General features: G+C 34.3%; 4 protein-coding genes across 4 annotated transcripts; 1 reads left to right on the forward strand and 3 right to left on the reverse strand.

Moving 5' to 3' along the window:
* Window positions 1–9,999: 9,999 nt before the first annotated feature.
* Window positions 10,000–10,773, reverse strand: EV154DRAFT_414511 (cyclin-domain-containing protein; the record flags this gene model as incomplete). Its single annotated transcript, XM_051595615.1, has 2 exons — window positions 10,000–10,625; window positions 10,701–10,773. 2 exons carry the CDS (start codon window positions 10,771–10,773, stop codon window positions 10,000–10,002), a joined length of 699 nt encoding a protein of 232 aa, XP_051461121.1.
* Window positions 10,774–10,985: 212 nt separating this feature from the next.
* EV154DRAFT_70213 (uncharacterized protein) lies at window positions 10,986–11,389 on the reverse strand. Its single transcript, XM_051607744.1, has one exon. The coding sequence runs from the start codon at window positions 11,306–11,308 to the stop codon at window positions 11,090–11,092; it is 219 nt and encodes a 72-aa protein (XP_051461122.1). The 5' UTR covers window positions 11,309–11,389; the 3' UTR covers window positions 10,986–11,089.
* A 2,588-nt stretch (window positions 11,390–13,977) lies between these two features.
* EV154DRAFT_536481 (uncharacterized protein) lies at window positions 13,978–14,595 on the forward strand (the record flags this gene model as incomplete). Its single annotated transcript, XM_051604142.1, has 4 exons — window positions 13,978–14,023; window positions 14,154–14,263; window positions 14,343–14,457; window positions 14,516–14,595. 4 exons carry the CDS (start codon window positions 13,978–13,980, stop codon window positions 14,593–14,595), a joined length of 351 nt encoding a protein of 116 aa, XP_051461123.1.
* A 758-nt stretch (window positions 14,596–15,353) lies between these two features.
* EV154DRAFT_458967 (uncharacterized protein) lies at window positions 15,354–17,442 on the reverse strand. Its single transcript, XM_051597465.1, has 11 exons — window positions 17,315–17,442; window positions 17,183–17,232; window positions 17,048–17,118; window positions 16,901–16,977; window positions 16,648–16,834; window positions 16,433–16,574; window positions 16,257–16,359; window positions 16,139–16,197; window positions 15,884–16,056; window positions 15,737–15,803; window positions 15,354–15,649 (listed from the first exon to the last, which is right to left on the reverse strand). Exons 1-11 carry the CDS (start codon window positions 17,337–17,339, stop codon window positions 15,464–15,466), a joined length of 1,140 nt encoding a protein of 379 aa, XP_051461124.1. The 5' UTR covers window positions 17,340–17,442; the 3' UTR covers window positions 15,354–15,463.
* Window positions 17,443–17,510: the final 68 nt, after the last annotated feature.

Here is a 17,510-nt window from a genome sequence, read left to right on the forward strand (position 1 = left end):
AATATAGCCAACATTGACAATCAACTCTTTCCTGCTCCTTTTTTTCGCTTAACAAGCTGTTTTGAATTGAATTTTTTGTATAGTAAATCGTCGTCCACGTACGTTCTTTCAAGCCAAAAAATTACGCAAAAGTATTGAAAATATCATGTTGAATCTGTACAAAAATCGCACTATTTAACATATAAAATCGCATATACAATTATTCCATCGATCCTTGATTGATATGCACATAATATCATAACACTCATAAAAAATAATAGCATACATATAAAGTATCCTGAGTTATACATTTACAACTCAGGGTTACTAGATATTCCAATAGAAGATCCCATTTCGAATAATAGATTAGCTACACTGATAAGGCTCATCAGTCATTGGTAAATACAGCCAATAATACCAAGTGAACACAAACTAGCCCATAATTTTACCCACGCTTTAACTAACAATAAACCCCCCCCCCCCTTTCTTTCAGAGATGAAAGAGGGATTCACTTTTAATAAGAATAAAAAAGCCTACAAGCAATATTAATCTTATTTTTTTCTGTTTTTTTATCTTTTATTTTTCCGTGTCAAACAAACCGTTTTTCCACAGAATCATTAAATTTCAATTTTAAAATCTTTTTCAAAAGACCTAAAGTCGGCTGATTTTATAGCTTTTTCATCTGATCCATTCTCATTTAGTTCTTTTCGAAGATTGTTTGCTTGTTTCTTTTTTTTGTGATATAATATTTATAAATTGACGCGGTCAATTTCCAAAATAAGCTTTCAGATTGTTATGGTACGCCGTTTGTGTTCTGGTATACTCGTACAATGCTATTTGCGGAGCATTTGGTAAGCTGGGCGGAGTATATTTAGCGTCTTGAAAGTAAGTCTCTTTATACTTTGCCTTCAATTGCCTATATTCTTTAGTTTACATGATTTAATCTTGTGTTTCGAGTCTTTGAGAGAGTAGGACTTAGGAAGACTTCTAATAATAAATCCTTTTCGATAAACTCTCTTACAGTAAAAATTTTGGTTGCTGTCAATTCTTGCAGATAGATGTACTTTGTGAAGGCAAACGTGTGCGTAACTAGAGAATGAGTAGTGTTAAACAAATCATACAATTGCTGTAAATATACAGGTTTCCAAATGATCTTCACGGTTGTTTTAACTGCCATAATGTGCTTGTTCACTCCTTTTAGATCTTCCGTGGTGAGCTTGGTACTTGGTTTTAATGTTGTTGTTGGCACTTCAGACGTGGGTGGTTTTTCATGGTAGCATCACTAGTAGCAAGACTTCACTTACTTGCAATAAGATGTTGCTTACTTGCTACAGAACTTGAGTGGTAACAATAAACTCGAATACGTGCTTAAAACCACCACGACTTCTTGCTGTAAGTACTGCAGGGTACTCATCAAAACCGTCACAGCTATAGTTTTTCAAATTATCACTGACAGCATTTTCCATGGAATCGGGAATACCAACGTTACTTGAAATATTAAGTTCAGGTTCGATTTCCCTGCCTTTCCCTTTAAACCTCTTTTGAGAATCAATTTTCGGTGTGTTCTCCCGAACTATAATGGGAGGGTAATTAAATATTACATACGTTTTCTATCAAAATAAGACTTGGAAATGAAACATACTTTGTCTCTTCCGTCCCAAAATTGGTGGTTTAAAGTCATCTTCCGTGCTATCATTTTGAGGTTCTTTTTATAATTAGAATTAGTTCTATGGTAGCATTTTCAATCAAATACTATTCATGTACCTTTTATAGTTAAAAATGAATAAGATAACAAAGCAAAAAATAAAGGAAAAAAAATACTCTCCAGAAGAAAAGTAATCCATTCAGACGAATTATGGTAAGTGACGTAGATAAATCAAAATTTAGTACAATATTGCAGTCATTGTGAAGACCTGTTATTCATTTTATTTTTTATTGTTCCAACCTGTTTAATTTTGTGAGGTGCATAGTAATTTACGCTCCCAAAAAAAAAATTGTTTCATATTAATTGATTACATGTAAAAAAAAACCTCTGCCGGTTTCTGCTATGAGTCCATTTTATGTTAGCAGCAGAAAGGCATTTTACCTTGATCTTTTTTTTTTTTTTTTGGCTTTGTGGCAGGTTTTCGAATATCAAGATTAACGATGCCCATTGTAGATATTGCTCCCATGATCTTGAGTTATAACCCTGGTGGTTGGTGTATCAACTACTGCTGAGTTTCCTTTAGTCTATCTACCTGTTGGTGGTCTCATCATAATATCATCCACGAAGATACAATTACTTTAATAGTCCTTACCGGTCTGAGACCATTTTTCAAACCATTATTTTTTTTTGCATTTGTACATCAACTTTCCTGATATCTCTGGAAGTAAATTCATCATGTGTTAATAATTGTTGTGCCTGCCATTGCTTCAGGGATTTCAACATTACTGTCTTTTGGGGTTCTCGATCTCATCAACAAAATCAATGACCTCACTTCCATCCTCATTATAAATGCCTCCTTGTCCATCTTTTTTATAGATATTTAAGCTCGTAGTAGTTTTAAAAATAGCAAAAGAAAAAAAATCATGCTTGGTGTTTCCAAATGGTGCCGACAATAAAATCTTAAAAAAAAAATAGGCTTGAAAAATGCATAAGCATATTGAAAAGATTAGACAATTGGTGGAAAACTTTAACGTAAAATTTTTGGTTTGCGGTCCATCTAATGATGCAGTTAGTTTTTTGGCTTAAAAGCGTCGATCAAAAGTTAATCATGCAATTATACTGATCATCACACGTCAAACCCAATCCTTTTTTTTTTATGGTCATGACGAGGGCACACTATAAACTGGCTATCATTGACGATATTCGATCAAACATAGAGCTTAAAAAACCTTTCCTAATGTCGCCCTATTTATCATTTCGTAATCCAATCGAGGAGTGCTGATCTAAGACTAAACGAAATCCGCTTTCCTTAAACCCCCCAGAGTGAATACCACTTATGAGACTACTACAACAAATGATTGCAGTAGTTGAAACCACAACTCCCAGAATTACTGGGATACATGTTTTAATAAAGAAGACTAGTCTGTCTGTCCGAATTTTCATCTTTTATTTTTCTGATTAATTTTTTTCAACTTGTCTGACTATGTTTCCCACGGTTGTCTGAAATAATAATTAATTACTCTGAAAATAATTCTAAGTTTGCCGGTAAATTAATTTTCACTTGTCTATATTTATAGTGATAATACTGTATATAATTGTTTTAGTAGGAAGATCAGCTTTGAGACCTGTCACACTCCATCCAATGTTTTGTCGTATCGTAGATTTTTTTTTCTTTTAATCTGAAAGGATAATAAACGTCAGCACCGGTCTATTTCATATTTTACAGATTGTAGTCTATCTGAACTATGAAGTTGGTTTATCTAAAAGAAAAAAAAAGAAGTGATTAAATAACCACATTTCATTTCTCATTCATGAATGTAAAAAAAGGGGGGTGGGGATATTTTCTTTATCTTTTCAATAAACGAAAAGATAAAAGAGTCTATCAATAAAATCAAATAAAGCCTGACGTATTAATTTTACAGCAATCATAAAAACAAAGCAGGTTTCCTACGTATTGAATTGGAATTTCTGTATATAATTGCTCACTAGAGGACAGGGATGGAGGACTCAATATGGTTTTTACTGCATGAAGCACTCTGCAATGGCAAAAAAAAGGTAAGTTTGCGGACCATCAAAAAGAATACGAAAGTGCAGATAATAACAGCACCCAATTCTCATTATTTTTAGTAAGGCTTACATAAAAAAAAAGTTCTATCTTAGTGTGTGGGTGTAGAATTATCTATCCTGTCAAGGATACTGAACAATGAGGTCTCTTGCCATTCTCTCTTGTTTAAATAATAAGCAAACAAATGTAGACACTGGATATGTTCATTTTATTTTTATAAATTTAAAGGGGAAACACATGAGGCTGAAAAAAGATCCCTACAGACAATAATCCAGTTGACGATTTTATTTTTTTACGCTGAAAAGACATCATTATGTATGCACACTCTAGTAACACAAAAGTAGAATATAAGCAAGACATTGCCTAAATATAGTAACACTTGCATAGCGACATCGAAGCGACTGTGCGGTAATGAAGACCCCTCAGAAATAAATCGCACACATCTTTTTTTTTTTTCTTGTTGCACACCCTTCAGAATAATGTTTTGATCTTTTTTTACTTTTTTTAAATATAATAATTATTGTTTGTAAAAAAAAAAAAAAAAAAAGAAAAAAAAAAAGACTTATCAAAGAAAGAAAAAAACAAAACAGAGTTTTCATATAAGAGTATTATTGTTGGCTTTGGTTAACTTTTTAACAGGTGTAAAAAAAAAATGTACGTGGGACAGATGGTTTACTTAATAAAGGCGTTCCATCTCGGTACGGCTTTAAAGTATCTAAAACACTTTGCAATTTCAAGTGGTGATTCCTGAACGAAAACAAGCAAATCAAGGATTGATTGCAAATTTCCGAAAGAAAAGGATGAGATAACGCCAACACTGGGTAAAAAAACATGCTTTCTTTGTTGATCCATAATTAATTTAGCAGATCGCATGGCTTTGTGCAACGAGATCACCGTAAATAAATAATCGCCAAACGCCAAATCCAAGAACATAGCAATTAGGCGCCTTGTTCGTATCAATGGGTAATTTCAACAATTGCTTTAGGATCACACTATTTTTACGTACGTTTTTTTACCGGTTATTGCTCACCTAAGCTACGTGTGACACCATATTTTTTTTTCCATTCGGACGAACTCATATACAAGCCGATAGCATATAGAAGAATGTCTATTTTAAGTCCAAGCAGATTTTTCTTATCAGCGTCAGCATGACACAACAGTCTATTTTCGTCCCTGGCAACCTTGGTAGCATCACAACACCCTTCACCATCGTTCAATGGTATACCTGATTTACAAAAAATATTGTCCAGGATATGGGCTAACTTTCTGTACCGGGTGACTTCACTGGCCTTGCTACTGGGGAGGGTAAAAAAAAAAGAAAGAAAGTGGACACCATGAGTAGACTACGGTAGTAGTTAATCGAAGTACAGCGACTACTGTAAGATAAACTACTGTAAGATAAACTACAGTACAATAAACTACAGTAGAACAAACTACAGTAGGATAAACCACGGTAGGATAAATTACAAAAGCAGCTACGATAGCTACAGTACGGCTTCTACCGGTGGTCAAGCACATCTAGCATCTTTATCAAATCAGAGTCCTCATCACCATGGATAAAGCAAGTCTAATCTTTTTTTTTTGCATTAAAAATAGCCTTGCTTCTGTTAAAGAGACATCCAAGAACTCTGCATAAGCTGAAATCATGTCTGTTCCCAAACCAGGCTTACTACTCTCAGCCTCCTTCAAGAAATTGGATCGAGTATATGCTCTTTAAAAGTACGCCTTTTGTGCTTTGCACGGATTCCCATCAACCACATATACGATTCGAACTTAATGTCAATTTGAGTAGAGCCTCTACCTTTTTTTTTTTTTTGCCTGAGTTTCCCCCCCTCCCTCCAAAAAAAAGATGGTGTGCACAAATTGGTGTCAAGTGTTCAGCCAGTCATATTATCGGCCATTGAATTTAAATCACGTACAGAGTTGAAAGCGATACACCGTGCTTCATCCTAGTTTGCTTTAAAACATCTCGGTTCTAAAACCTTTCTTGGAAACCCTTTGTGTTTAAATACGCTTGGTATCACATCAGCAAATAAGTTATTCCATCTTTACTTTTTGTTGAACGAGGAGGATTTACAGATAAGAGTGTCTCTAAATATTGCTCATTAGCCTGCATGTATAAGTTGGAGGTGGTAATACATCTACCGGCATGAGCAAGTCCTGGATTACGATGATCTTGTTTCTAATTCATTAAAAAAAAAGAAGTTTAGTATAAGGTATATTAGAATATCAAACACTTAGGTAAAAAAAAAAAAGTTGCATTACCTTGGCTTGCCACAGGGGAAATTCCCCTTTATGCGATCTGTGCCAATAAGATGCAGCAGGCGAACAGAAAACACCATCTTCAACACCAGAAGATTTGCTACCGAGTCATAGCCAGAAACACCGGGAAAAATAGCTGTATCCGGGAATTGGGGGGGATCAAAACTTTCAAACGAGCAACGATCAAAATATTGATCGAAGCTTGCTTGAAATGCTTTTTTTTTTTTTCTTTGAAAATCGAACTCGCTCAAGTTTTTGTAAGCCCAGCTCGGTTGCAAAAAAACGATAATCTCGATTTCGTTCAAGATTATAGCGTAACGACTTCATGCCAAATACAGTGTCTTTTTCAGTCCCTTTGTTTCTTGAAGTCGTTGTTAACTAACCTTTTCACAAGTAATTCCAAACTTATTTTATTTTCGTCAGTATTTCAGCTTAAATAGCATTTACCAAATAATCTGAAGCATGATATGAGATGTCAATAGACGTGAACTTTTTTTTTAGACTTATGTGTAGATCACATCAACATTTGAAAGAAAAAAAAAAGGGGGTGGGGGAAGTCGTACACGTAGACGATGTGCAAACACAGAAATTTATTACTGTTTTTAAATAAAAGAAATCACCTAGCAAATTAAAAACAAGATGATGGGGTTTACTGTAAATACGGCGTAAAACGAGCTAGATTTTTTTTTTTTTTTTTTTTTTTTTTTTACATAATCGAGAAAAGCTTATTTTATAGTTTTTTTACTTTAACCAATAAGAAGGGTCGGTTTCATTGGGGTTGTGAAATTGACATTCCATGAAATGTCTTCATTTACCATTAAATCGATCTATTATTTGAATCAGGTGAATGATATGATTGTTTCTTAGCTCACATTTTGGTTGGTGATCCTATCAATATGTCGTATGTTTGTTTCAAGCGACTTGGCCACATTCGTCACAAATCACTTTTAGGTAATTGCACCCCAATCGGTTTGCTTTAAAAGACTCTAAAATAGAACTACGAAATTCTATGTAACATTTTCATTAGATATTTATATATATATCCAACCTTGAATTGCATTATTATTATATTAAAATTATTGGAATCGTAACTACGCAGTCACAAGGCGAGCTAATTTTCAGTCACAAAAGTTACAAAAGTTAGGATTATTAATGGGGGTGCGGGGGTTTCCCCCGCAAGCGGGGTGGGGGGTTTGGGGGGAGGGGGAACCCCTCCACCCAAGAATACGGCCCATAGTATTAGCATGGAATTGTTACCTTCTGAAAAACAATGTTCCTTTTTTTTTTCCACAGAATAATATCTTAAAGTATAATTTTTTTTAATACCGTGAATTTTTTTACAGCCCTATGTTTTTAAAGCGTTAATTTTTTTTACTTCGTAATATTTTTTAGCAGAGGAACAAAATTAGAGGCTGGGGAAAACCCTTCTTCGAAGAATACGACCCATAACATTAAGCATTAAACTGAAAAAAAGAGCGTATATAAAAATTGACTATTTTGGAGAGAGTCATAATATAAAAGTGACTTTACTGAAAAAGTCATTCAAAAAAAAAGTAACTATGGAGATTTTGTGGCAAAGGTTACCCATCGCCCCAGTATAGCAGCCAATAGCATTAAACATTGCGCATAAAATAGTTAATCAGATATATAAACAATTAATACTTTTTGCGTACATCAACTTTCTAGCCTGGGTTTAGGGATATCGTCTTTTATTTAAACATGTAATGAGAAACATCAAAGTTTTCTCCAGTGTCAAACTGATAATCAGCAGTGTAGCTTAAGCTATAATGGCGCGTGGGCTTCATGGTTAATTAATATATGTTAAGTTTTTGATTTCAAAAACAGGCCTGCGGCAGCACGAGGCTTTTTCGAAGCGCAGCGTACCGAACCATAGTGCAGGTCAAAAATTTACCGCAGCGCAGCGAAGGTCAAAATTTTTACCGAAACGGAGGTTTGGTTTGAAAAAGCCTCGTACTATTTTACAATAACCATTCTTAGACGCCATGAACAGTTCCCTGACATCAATTCGTCAGCCGTGACTATAAAGATAATGATGTTACAAAAAAAAATTACAGCGTTACTTTCTAGTTTCATTTATTTTTTTATTTAATCGAAAGATTGCTCTCTCGTAGTCATTCCGACAGTTGTTCTTGACAGCTGTGAGACATCCGACGAGGTTCAATGACGCTCAGAGCTACTTCTGTGGTCTCCCCCAAGGTATCTTGGCTTTTATGCTAGTCAACTTTTTTAAAAACTTGTACGTGAGATGCTTTTTTTTTTTTTTTTTGTGTATTTTATATTTTTAAACAAATTTGATTTATGTAAATTAGGCCAACCACCATTTTCTTTTCTTTTTTAAATTAACTTTTCATGTTGGAGCTTGCTGTGATTTATTTTTTTACCAAGGTATTTTTATCTTTTTAAAAAATTCTTGATGATTTATTTTGATGCCACTCTAAATGTATCAGCATCCAAATTTTTCACGCCCCTCTTTTTTTCGATTGAATCAAAGCAAAATTCATATGTCCCCGTCATTCAATGAGAGGTAGCAAAGAACAAAGATACACCACGCGATCCTTATAAGGGACAGGTATTTCTTTTTACAAATAAGTCATTTAAATTACAACACAGCTTATTTTATCTTTGAGCTCATAACCCCCAGATACGTATATAAGGTCTGTCATCAAAATCAATATTTCTCAAAAACAAAACTTACTCGATACTAGAATTACAGATGTTTGTAATACTAATTTTTTTGTTTTTTATTTTGAACGATTTAGTAGGGGCATCCAATTTTGTTTTCACCCACTTTTAATTTATTCTTTACCGTCTTGTGTGTGTGTGTGAAAAAAAAAATTGTTCGATTTTTTTTTTTGTGTGTGTGTGTGGGGTCCATTCGAGCAAGTTCTAGAAGGAGTTCGGTCCAGCACGGGATTGAAAGATTTCCTAAAATTGAAAAAATAATAAACTTGTATTCAAAACAAGCTTGTCAATGAACAAAAAAAAAAAAAAAAAAGGTGGTGAGGGGGCTTTTTCAGCATCACATGGATGACCCCATATTAAAAAAAAAAAATGAGGGTATATACAATTCCATTTCGAACACTAGGCAGTGTTTAGACGGGAGTCCTGTCACTAGGGCACTTGTAAAAAAAAAAAAAAAAGATAACTCTGACATGTTTTATTTTATTTGAAAAAAAAAAAAAAAAGGTCTCTACTGGTGATTTTACAAAAAGTGTGTAAAAAATGATGTGGCATGCGTTATAATAAAGGGGGATTGACAACAAGTATTGCTTATCATTGACTACTTGAAAGAAGGGGGGTGTGTATAGAACAAAGTAAATGGGATGGGTCTACGGAAACAGTACTCCCGGTTTGATTCCTTTTTAGATTGGATAATCACTCGGTTGTATAATGAGAAGGACGTCATATCCTTTTACCTGATATATTAACAAAAGAAAAAGTACGTATTTGAGTAACGATCACTCTTCAAATGAATTTACTGCAAACCGACACGAACCATTTTAGAAAATCATCAACGGGGGGGAACCCGCGATAAAAGAAAAAAGGTTTCGGTGATAAAATCTTGTTGTGATTTTTTTTTTTTTTTTTCAATCGGGTTTGAGTACTAGCATCCTTTTTTTTTTTTTCAGTGCCCCCCAATGTTGCATGATGAGGGACGTTCAAGGGGGAGGGGGGGACACACCCCGATCAACCCAAGAAAATGATGACAACTGGCATGAAATTAAAAAAAAAAAAGAAAAAAAAAAAGGTGATTTGAAACAGTCACTGATGGGTCACCCTGCAAAGAAAGGTGGGTGTTTGTCAAGGGAACCAATAATCGGGTATTCGTAACCGGGTTGGTCAGCCGAAGATTCCGATGAGTCATGGCACACACGAATTAAAACATAGGGTGATTATTAAAAAAAAATTTTTTTTTTATGTATGATGTAAAAAAAAGAAAGAGAGAGGGGGTAAAATATACAACTTATATGGACAGGGATAGTAAGATTTGAAAAAAAGAAAAAAAAAAAGAGAGGGGAGTATGTAACTAACATCGTCTCTTGGGTAACCTTTCCTCGTTGTCATGAAGAGATGGATTTTTTCGCTTGACGGGAGTAGGCATCCAGACATCTTCAAGGGGAGGAGAAGGAAGACTTTGTTGAGCTTTTAATAAAGTGAGTTGAGGTTTTTGAGTGGTGGGTGTAGGAAGGACAACCGGATGGTAATTGGAAGGAGCGACCTTGAGATGTGTTTGAAGCATGAGTATCCATTGATCGTAAGTGTCCTTCTTTACATAGAGACGATAATCCAATAATTGTAACATGACTTTTTCTGCATGATTAATTTCTTGTACGTTCAATCCGCTCACTTTACTCCAAGCAGAATTTTTATAGGTTTTATCTTGAAGGTATTTATGAGCCGCAATTAAAGAGGCAAGAAACATGCGTCGACCACACGAAATATACACATCCTCGTTACGTTTCTCTTGCACTCGAGATCGAATACGAAACAGGTAAAATATCGCAAGTTGTAATGTAGAATGCGTCGTACGGGAATGTTTCAGAATATGATGCAAAAATGTGTTTAAATCCGCAATGGGTTTATTGCCACTCACTGTCGATGCTGAGCTGATAGAGTTGGGCCAAATAGAAGCAATTACTTGCACCGTAACATCTACAAGGGGCACACATATATTATTTTTAAAAAAAAGATTCGATATATATATATATTTATGAGGATTATCCTTACCAACAAGCGCACTGACATACGACTTTTGCTGTTGTTGTTGTTGTTCGAATACTTGTTTACGTTCATTTTGCATTGCTTGTTGGATTAAAAGAGAAATTAAATGGTTGGGATGTGTGTTGTATTTATCATTGGGCTGCGCAACAAGACTGGCTGCGGGGGCAATGTTTGTGTGAGGTGTCATGATCTTTTGGAAATCTTTTTTGGAGATAGTTGCTACGCTTTACTTTTTTTTTTTTTTTTTTATAAAAAAATAAAAAATTTATATAGGTGAAATAAAATAGATGGTTGTTGTTGAATCGATAAGTTTGTTTGGAAAAAATGAGCTATGTTTTCTTTTTTTTTGTTGAAAAAAAAAATCACTATTTTTTAAACAATAACTAAAATGGAAATCATGATGGGAAAAGGGGAAAAAAATTTTGTCTATGGTTTAAGAAAGGAAGGTTAAAAATAATTAAAAGGGAATATATAAAAAGTGTTATTGTTTTTCTATCTATGCGATCTCTTTTACAAGGGAAAAAAGGGCAAAAAAAAAAGGTTTTTTTTTTAAAAAGAGAATAAACGGAGAGGGAAAAAATAAAAAAAAAAATAAGGGATTGCTTGTGAGTCATTAGAGAATTTTTGATTGGCTGGTGTTCAAACCAATCAAGAAATGGTCATTTGAATCTTTTGATTGGTTGTGACTCTCTCTCCACTTGAAAAGGATATTCTGCTATGAAAAAGGAAATCCTGAGTTTCCCACCCTCTCTCCCTTTGTCACACCCAACCCCCTTTGAGATTGCGCGCACACTAAACCCCTTTCTAACAATTGTATTTTCGTACCCGCTTTCATCTCCACGCATTCAACACGCCATTTATGACAAACAATGCCTCACAAAAAAAAAAAAAATTGTCATTAGTCAACTGAGCATCAACCGCAGCCTGCTTAGACAATCATGACGAGTAAAAAAACCAAGATGTCTGATGGCCATCTTATGATTATTCGCTGCGGCAGTCTATCCAACGTTAGTTAGTCACCCATGTGTCACTGTAGGAAAGTCTCTCCCATATTTTTTTAATTTTCTTTCTTGTGTAATATAATTTATGCCTCAGGGTTCACTTCCGACAATTGTTTGTTATTTGTAACCTTATTTGTGATCCTGGTTTTTTTTTTTTTTTTTTTTTCTCGAGAGTACGTGTAACTAACGAATTTATCTTTAATGATAAAAAAAATTCAGGTTCTGAGGAAGCATTACCACCAGGGTAAGCCTGTGAGTGAAAGGAAGGAATAATATCGGTCCGTAAAAGGCCACCTACGCTTTGTGCTTATCTGATTCAAACCCCATCTTAATTGATTGACCCTGATTTTGAGCAGATTCCCATTTTTATTTATAGATATCCTCAAAACAGCATGGCTCTTTTTTTTTTTTTTTTTTCTTTTTGTTACGAATTAATCATCAAGCTAAAGTAAGTTGAAAACTAGCCTTTAATACAGAATACGTGAAATAGAGTGTTTAATAAAAATGATGTTTACCCTGCAAGAAGGAGGAAGAGCAACCCCATTTGAGATCTGACATGATTCAAAGACAGAGCTTAATTAAACATTGGACGAACGATTTGTGCTACAAAAAGTGATATATATATATTAAAAAAAAAAAAAAGAATGCATCACACTGAAATAATGCCACAATGGCCTTCTCTCCTCCGTAAATACACTTTTTTATGATGATTTAAAGTATATCTTCGAGTAAAACAAGTCATACCTTGCGTGGTTGTGGTTGTTTCGTAAAGTCAACGTTGAAAAGTGTTTTTATGTCGACATGGGGATTGTAGTTTTATAATATTTTACACCCTCTTTTTTTAACTACATTGAACACACGCATGGGAAAGCATGGGTCAGGCATTGCTTTTATAGAAAGCCAAACCAGTTTGGTTGAGAGAGAGAGGTTTTTTTTGCCTCTGTGGCTTTCCATTTCAGTTGTTAAGCTGCTACAATGATTTCCGCTTACCTAAAAGCGTCTTTTTTTTTAATTGATGATTGTTGGAGCGCTAGATGTATAAATTCTTGTTAACTGACTCTCAGGTCAAGATATGAAGTAAGCTTGTTCTTTTTAAAAAAAAAAGATCAGGTCACTTCAAATGTAGGTAGTGTGAAATCTATATCTTTTTATTTACAGTGAGAGTCTATTAACCTGTTTGTGGGGGTGTGTGTCTGTTACAATCGTGTGTTGAATAGTTTTTAATCTGTGAGGAGGAACATGTTGGTTGAATATTTAAAGACAAAAGTGAGGGATATTCATGATAGCCAAGGTAAAAAAAAAAAAAAAAGGCACATACACAATGATAAATTTAATACAGATAAATGTTAAGTGGGGGGGGGCGATAGAAGGCTGTCAATAGCATTGTTGAAGTTAGACATCTGACAGAGAGAAACAAGCTGGACAGGTGCATGACAACTGAGCAAAATTCAATCATTCATGCGGGGGGGGGGGTCATACAATTAGAATTGATGAGAATGAATGGCCATATCCCTCATGATTTATCAAGCAAAAAAAAAAAAAAAAAAAAAAAATGATCAAGTTCCACAAAAGCATTCATGTAAAAGTGATATCATCCTTTGTATGAGTGTGTGTGTATGCTTTTGTTACACTAGACATCGAATGTCAGGCCATTCCACAGACTAATGTGAATAGCATGTTTAAAATTAACCAGCAAAAAAAAAAAAAAAAAAATCATACCATTAAGAGACCCTTGTTTGTCTCTCACTTTTTATTTTACCGTGGTTTCGGTTAGTTAAAATAACAAGTGTATGTAGACATTTGTTTTAGGTACACCTCGCCCCTCCTAAAAAAAAAAAAGGCGTGATGTATATACATCAGTGATGTTTGCATTCATTTGATATCACAATGAAAAAAAAAAAGATGCATTGATTATGAATAGCATAGTGAAATTTTGATTGTTGTTTGATTCATTATTATCCGCAAAATGACAAGTCATAACTCGTGACGTCAATTCGTGATTTTTTTTTTTTTCCTGCATCGAGTGTGAAAGAGTAGAGAGAGAGAGAGAGTGTAAGAGAGAGAGAGAGGAGATTCTAAAATCCGACAATTTTAGTTGGGGGTTAGATATTTTTTATTCTATTGGTTTCCTTATTTTTTTTTTTTTCCTTTTATCTCAAAAAAAAAACTTTTTTTTTTTCTTTTCTATATATATCAGACTAATGGAGGACAATAACGCTGTTGAAGCACCTACACCTTGTACAGCCGGATGCGGATTTTACGGTAGCAAGATTTACAATAACATGTGTTCAAAATGCTTTAAAGAACAAGAAGACCGGAATAAAAATGGTAATAAGATGGTGAGATTGAAAAAAGAAAAATAGTTCCGTTTTGTTAATGAAAAAAATAGTAGAGCAAGTGGATATGAAGATGGATAAAAAGCCTTTATTCACCAAAGCATTTATACATGAACCAACAGCTGTTGTGGAAGAAGTGAAAGTTGAAGAAAAAGAAGAGGAACCTCCCTTAACAACAACAACAACAATAGTGCAAAAGAACAAAGGACGCTGTTTCTCTTGTCGTGTAAAGGTATGATGTAAACAAAAAAAAAACAAAAAATTTTTTTTGGGGGGTTAAAGAACTAAAAAAAAAAGCAAATGATATATAGATCCCACTTGCTAAACAGTTGACGAATAAATGTAGATGTGAATACGTCTTTTGTGACACACATCGTTATCCAGACAAGCATGATTGTAACTTTGATCATGCAAAAAAGGACAAAGGCAAGTTTATTTTCTTTTTTTTTGGTGCTCCTCTTTTTTTTTTAACTCATCCCTATAGAAATCTTGTTAAAAAACAACCCGAAACTTCATGATAAACCGCGCGGTGGTAATTCCTTCAACCGTCTTGATAGCATGTAAAACTTCCCCCCCCCAAAAAAAACAATCTATTTCACGTGCACATCTAATAAATAGGAGGAAATAAAAGGTGGCAAATAAAAATAAAAAAAAACAACAATAATAAATGACCTTTTTTCTGACCCATGATCTTCTATATAAAAAAAAAAAAAAAAAAAAAAAAGGGGGGGAAAAATATATAAAGTGTGTGCTTTTTTTTTTTCTTTTCTCTTAACTTACCTTTATTCTTTTTTTTTTAACATCACATATATCATGAACCAATATTACACAAGATTATCCTTTGAAAAATTAGAAAACTTTGATATGCGTAAATCCAGTTTATCCTCTTTTGTTCTCGTTCGTAATTCATTAATTACTGCGCTGACCAAACAACAACAACAACATTATTATGAAGAAACACTCCATAGTGACATGATGTTGTTTCATCATCACGACGACAACGATGACAATGAAAAACATGTGGAAGAGCAGGAAGGGGAAGGATGGTTAGACTCCTGCTTTCAAGAACTGGATCAGGTCGAGAAAGATCTTCCATTTGAAGAAGAGTCAGATGAAGAAGACATGCCATTATCCCCTCAGGACACCATCGATCCCTTCTATAATAAAAAGAAGACCTTCTTTATCAATGAAGATGAGGAAGATGAAGATGATGCTTTAATCTGTTATGACATACCCTTTCTATCACTTGTTGAACGACACTAAACAGACATCATTCATTATTCCCCCTCCCCTTTTTGTACATAAAATAAACAATAAATAAATAATAAAAAAAAAAAAGTATATATATATTAAAAATGTGTGTGTGTGTGTGTGTGTGTTTGCGTGTGTGTGTGAAAAAAAAAATTTAACGTCTTTTTCTCTCTCTCTTTCTTTAATCAATAAGATGGTAAACACCCTTTTGGATTTGACCATCTCCCTTTTCATAAGGAAGATCAAAGACAGCATTACTACGGAATCTTCTCAAGAATTGAATAGCAACAGTTTCCAAAGCAACTGGCTTCATGTAAAGGTCTTCAAAAGTAAGAGCACCAGGTGTAATCTTATCATCCAATTTCATCTATAGGTTTTGCATGTGTTTATTTTAGTATAAAATGTACCTTGTCATGGGATCCATCCTTTTTTTTATATATATATATCTACTTACTCTTTCGATCAAATCGGGACTGACCATTTGATTATAAGGCAACTTATCCATAAGAGTAGCAATAAGCCTAAAAAAAAAAAAAAAAAAAAAATTCATCATAAATCATCATGGGGTTCTCCCTTTTCTTCAAATGTACATCCCACTTACTTGGTAACGGTATTAGGGATAGCGCGAATAGGAAGAGGCTTCATTGAAATCTCACGAGCAAGATCAAAGATTTCCTTAACTTGATATTCTTTAGGTCCATAAAGCTCATAAGTCTTACCCATGGTGGACTCGGCTGTCAACATAATGTTGAGAGCTTGAGCGACATCAATAGCCTATATTTCATCATCATCATATTCTTTTTTTTTAGTCCTCTCTTTCTCTCCTTTTTCCTTTATTTTTTTTTTTTTCACTTACGGAAACAGGACGAATCTTGGTTTGTCCCTCATTGACATAATATTGCCATCCGTCATTGTCTAATAATAACAGCATTAACATCCTCATCTCTCTCTTTTTCTCTCTTGTCTTCACTTACCACCAATTCTGTTCAAGAAACGATCTTCGTGACCCCACATGGTACCGGGACGAACAATGGTGGCATCAGGAATGATTTCACGCACGTACTTTTCACCCAAGGCCTACACGAAAAAAAAAAAAAAAATCTAAATCATCTCATTCGACACTGATTCACTTCTTTAAATATAGTTTTACCTTGGAACGGAGGAAAGCTGAAGGAGAATCTTCAGAAGCGTTCATGGCAGAGACTTGAACGAATCTGGCAACACCATTTTCAGCACAAGCTTCAGCCAAACGACGAGAACCATCTGCATGAACATCATTAAAAGTAAAGTTCCTAAATAAAAAAAAAATTCGGTTTTTAGCGAATTGTAATTGCGGGGGGGGGGGACTTATAAGGGAAAACTCACTTGGTTTCGTAATCACGACCAATCAAGTTATAAACAATATCAGAGTGACGAACACATTCGACTAAAGAATCCTTATCCTTCAAGTTGAAATCCAAGGGGATGACTTGACCCAAATCACCAGCAAGTTTAAGATGTCTGGCTTCATCAGGGTCACGGTTGGCAATAACAACTTGTGTACCTTGTTGAGCTATTTTTACAGTAAAGAGTCATAAGTCTTTTTTAATTTTTTTATTCAGTTGCGTGTTTGACTTACCAAGCTTGAGAACAACATAACGACCCAAGAAACCGGTACAACCAAACACGGTAGCAATATGACCGTTGGTAGAAGATCTAAACTTTTTCAATTAGCTAATGAAGGATAAAAAAAATAAAAATAAAAAAATTTGGAAAGAATTCATACCTACCACCCATACCGTACTTGATCATGGGTTCACCAGTCTTCTTTCTTAAAGTTAAATCGTGCATGGAACGCTATATAAGGAATGAGATGATGAGCATGTTGACGTGTCTTATTTTAGAGCAGGATATGTTTTACAGTTTGGGTGACAGAAGCCACTTTGGCGATAACATTGGTACGTCCAGCCTCTAATAACAATTGATTAATCCATTGGTTTTTTCTTCATTGTCGTCTTTTTTTTATGTTTTTTTAATTGTTTCCTCTGTTTACGTTTTAATGCAACTGAAGCGAGCATTTCTATAAGTCTATATTTTTTTTAAAAAAAGGAAAAAAATGAGGAGAGGGGGGGTTCAAAAAAAATAAAGAGAGAGAAAGATTTCAATAAAGAAAAAAAAAAATAACAATAGTGGGGTATTAAAATTTTCCTGAGCAAGGCCGCCCTTTTTTTTTTTTTCTGCCCGGCTGC

The sequence above is a fragment of the Mucor mucedo genome (genome assembly GCF_025094135.1).
Source record: "Mucor mucedo strain NRRL 3635 chromosome Unknown EV154scaffold_15, whole genome shotgun sequence".
In the NCBI taxonomy this organism is placed as follows: Eukaryota; Fungi; Mucoromycota; class Mucoromycetes; order Mucorales; family Mucoraceae; genus Mucor; species Mucor mucedo.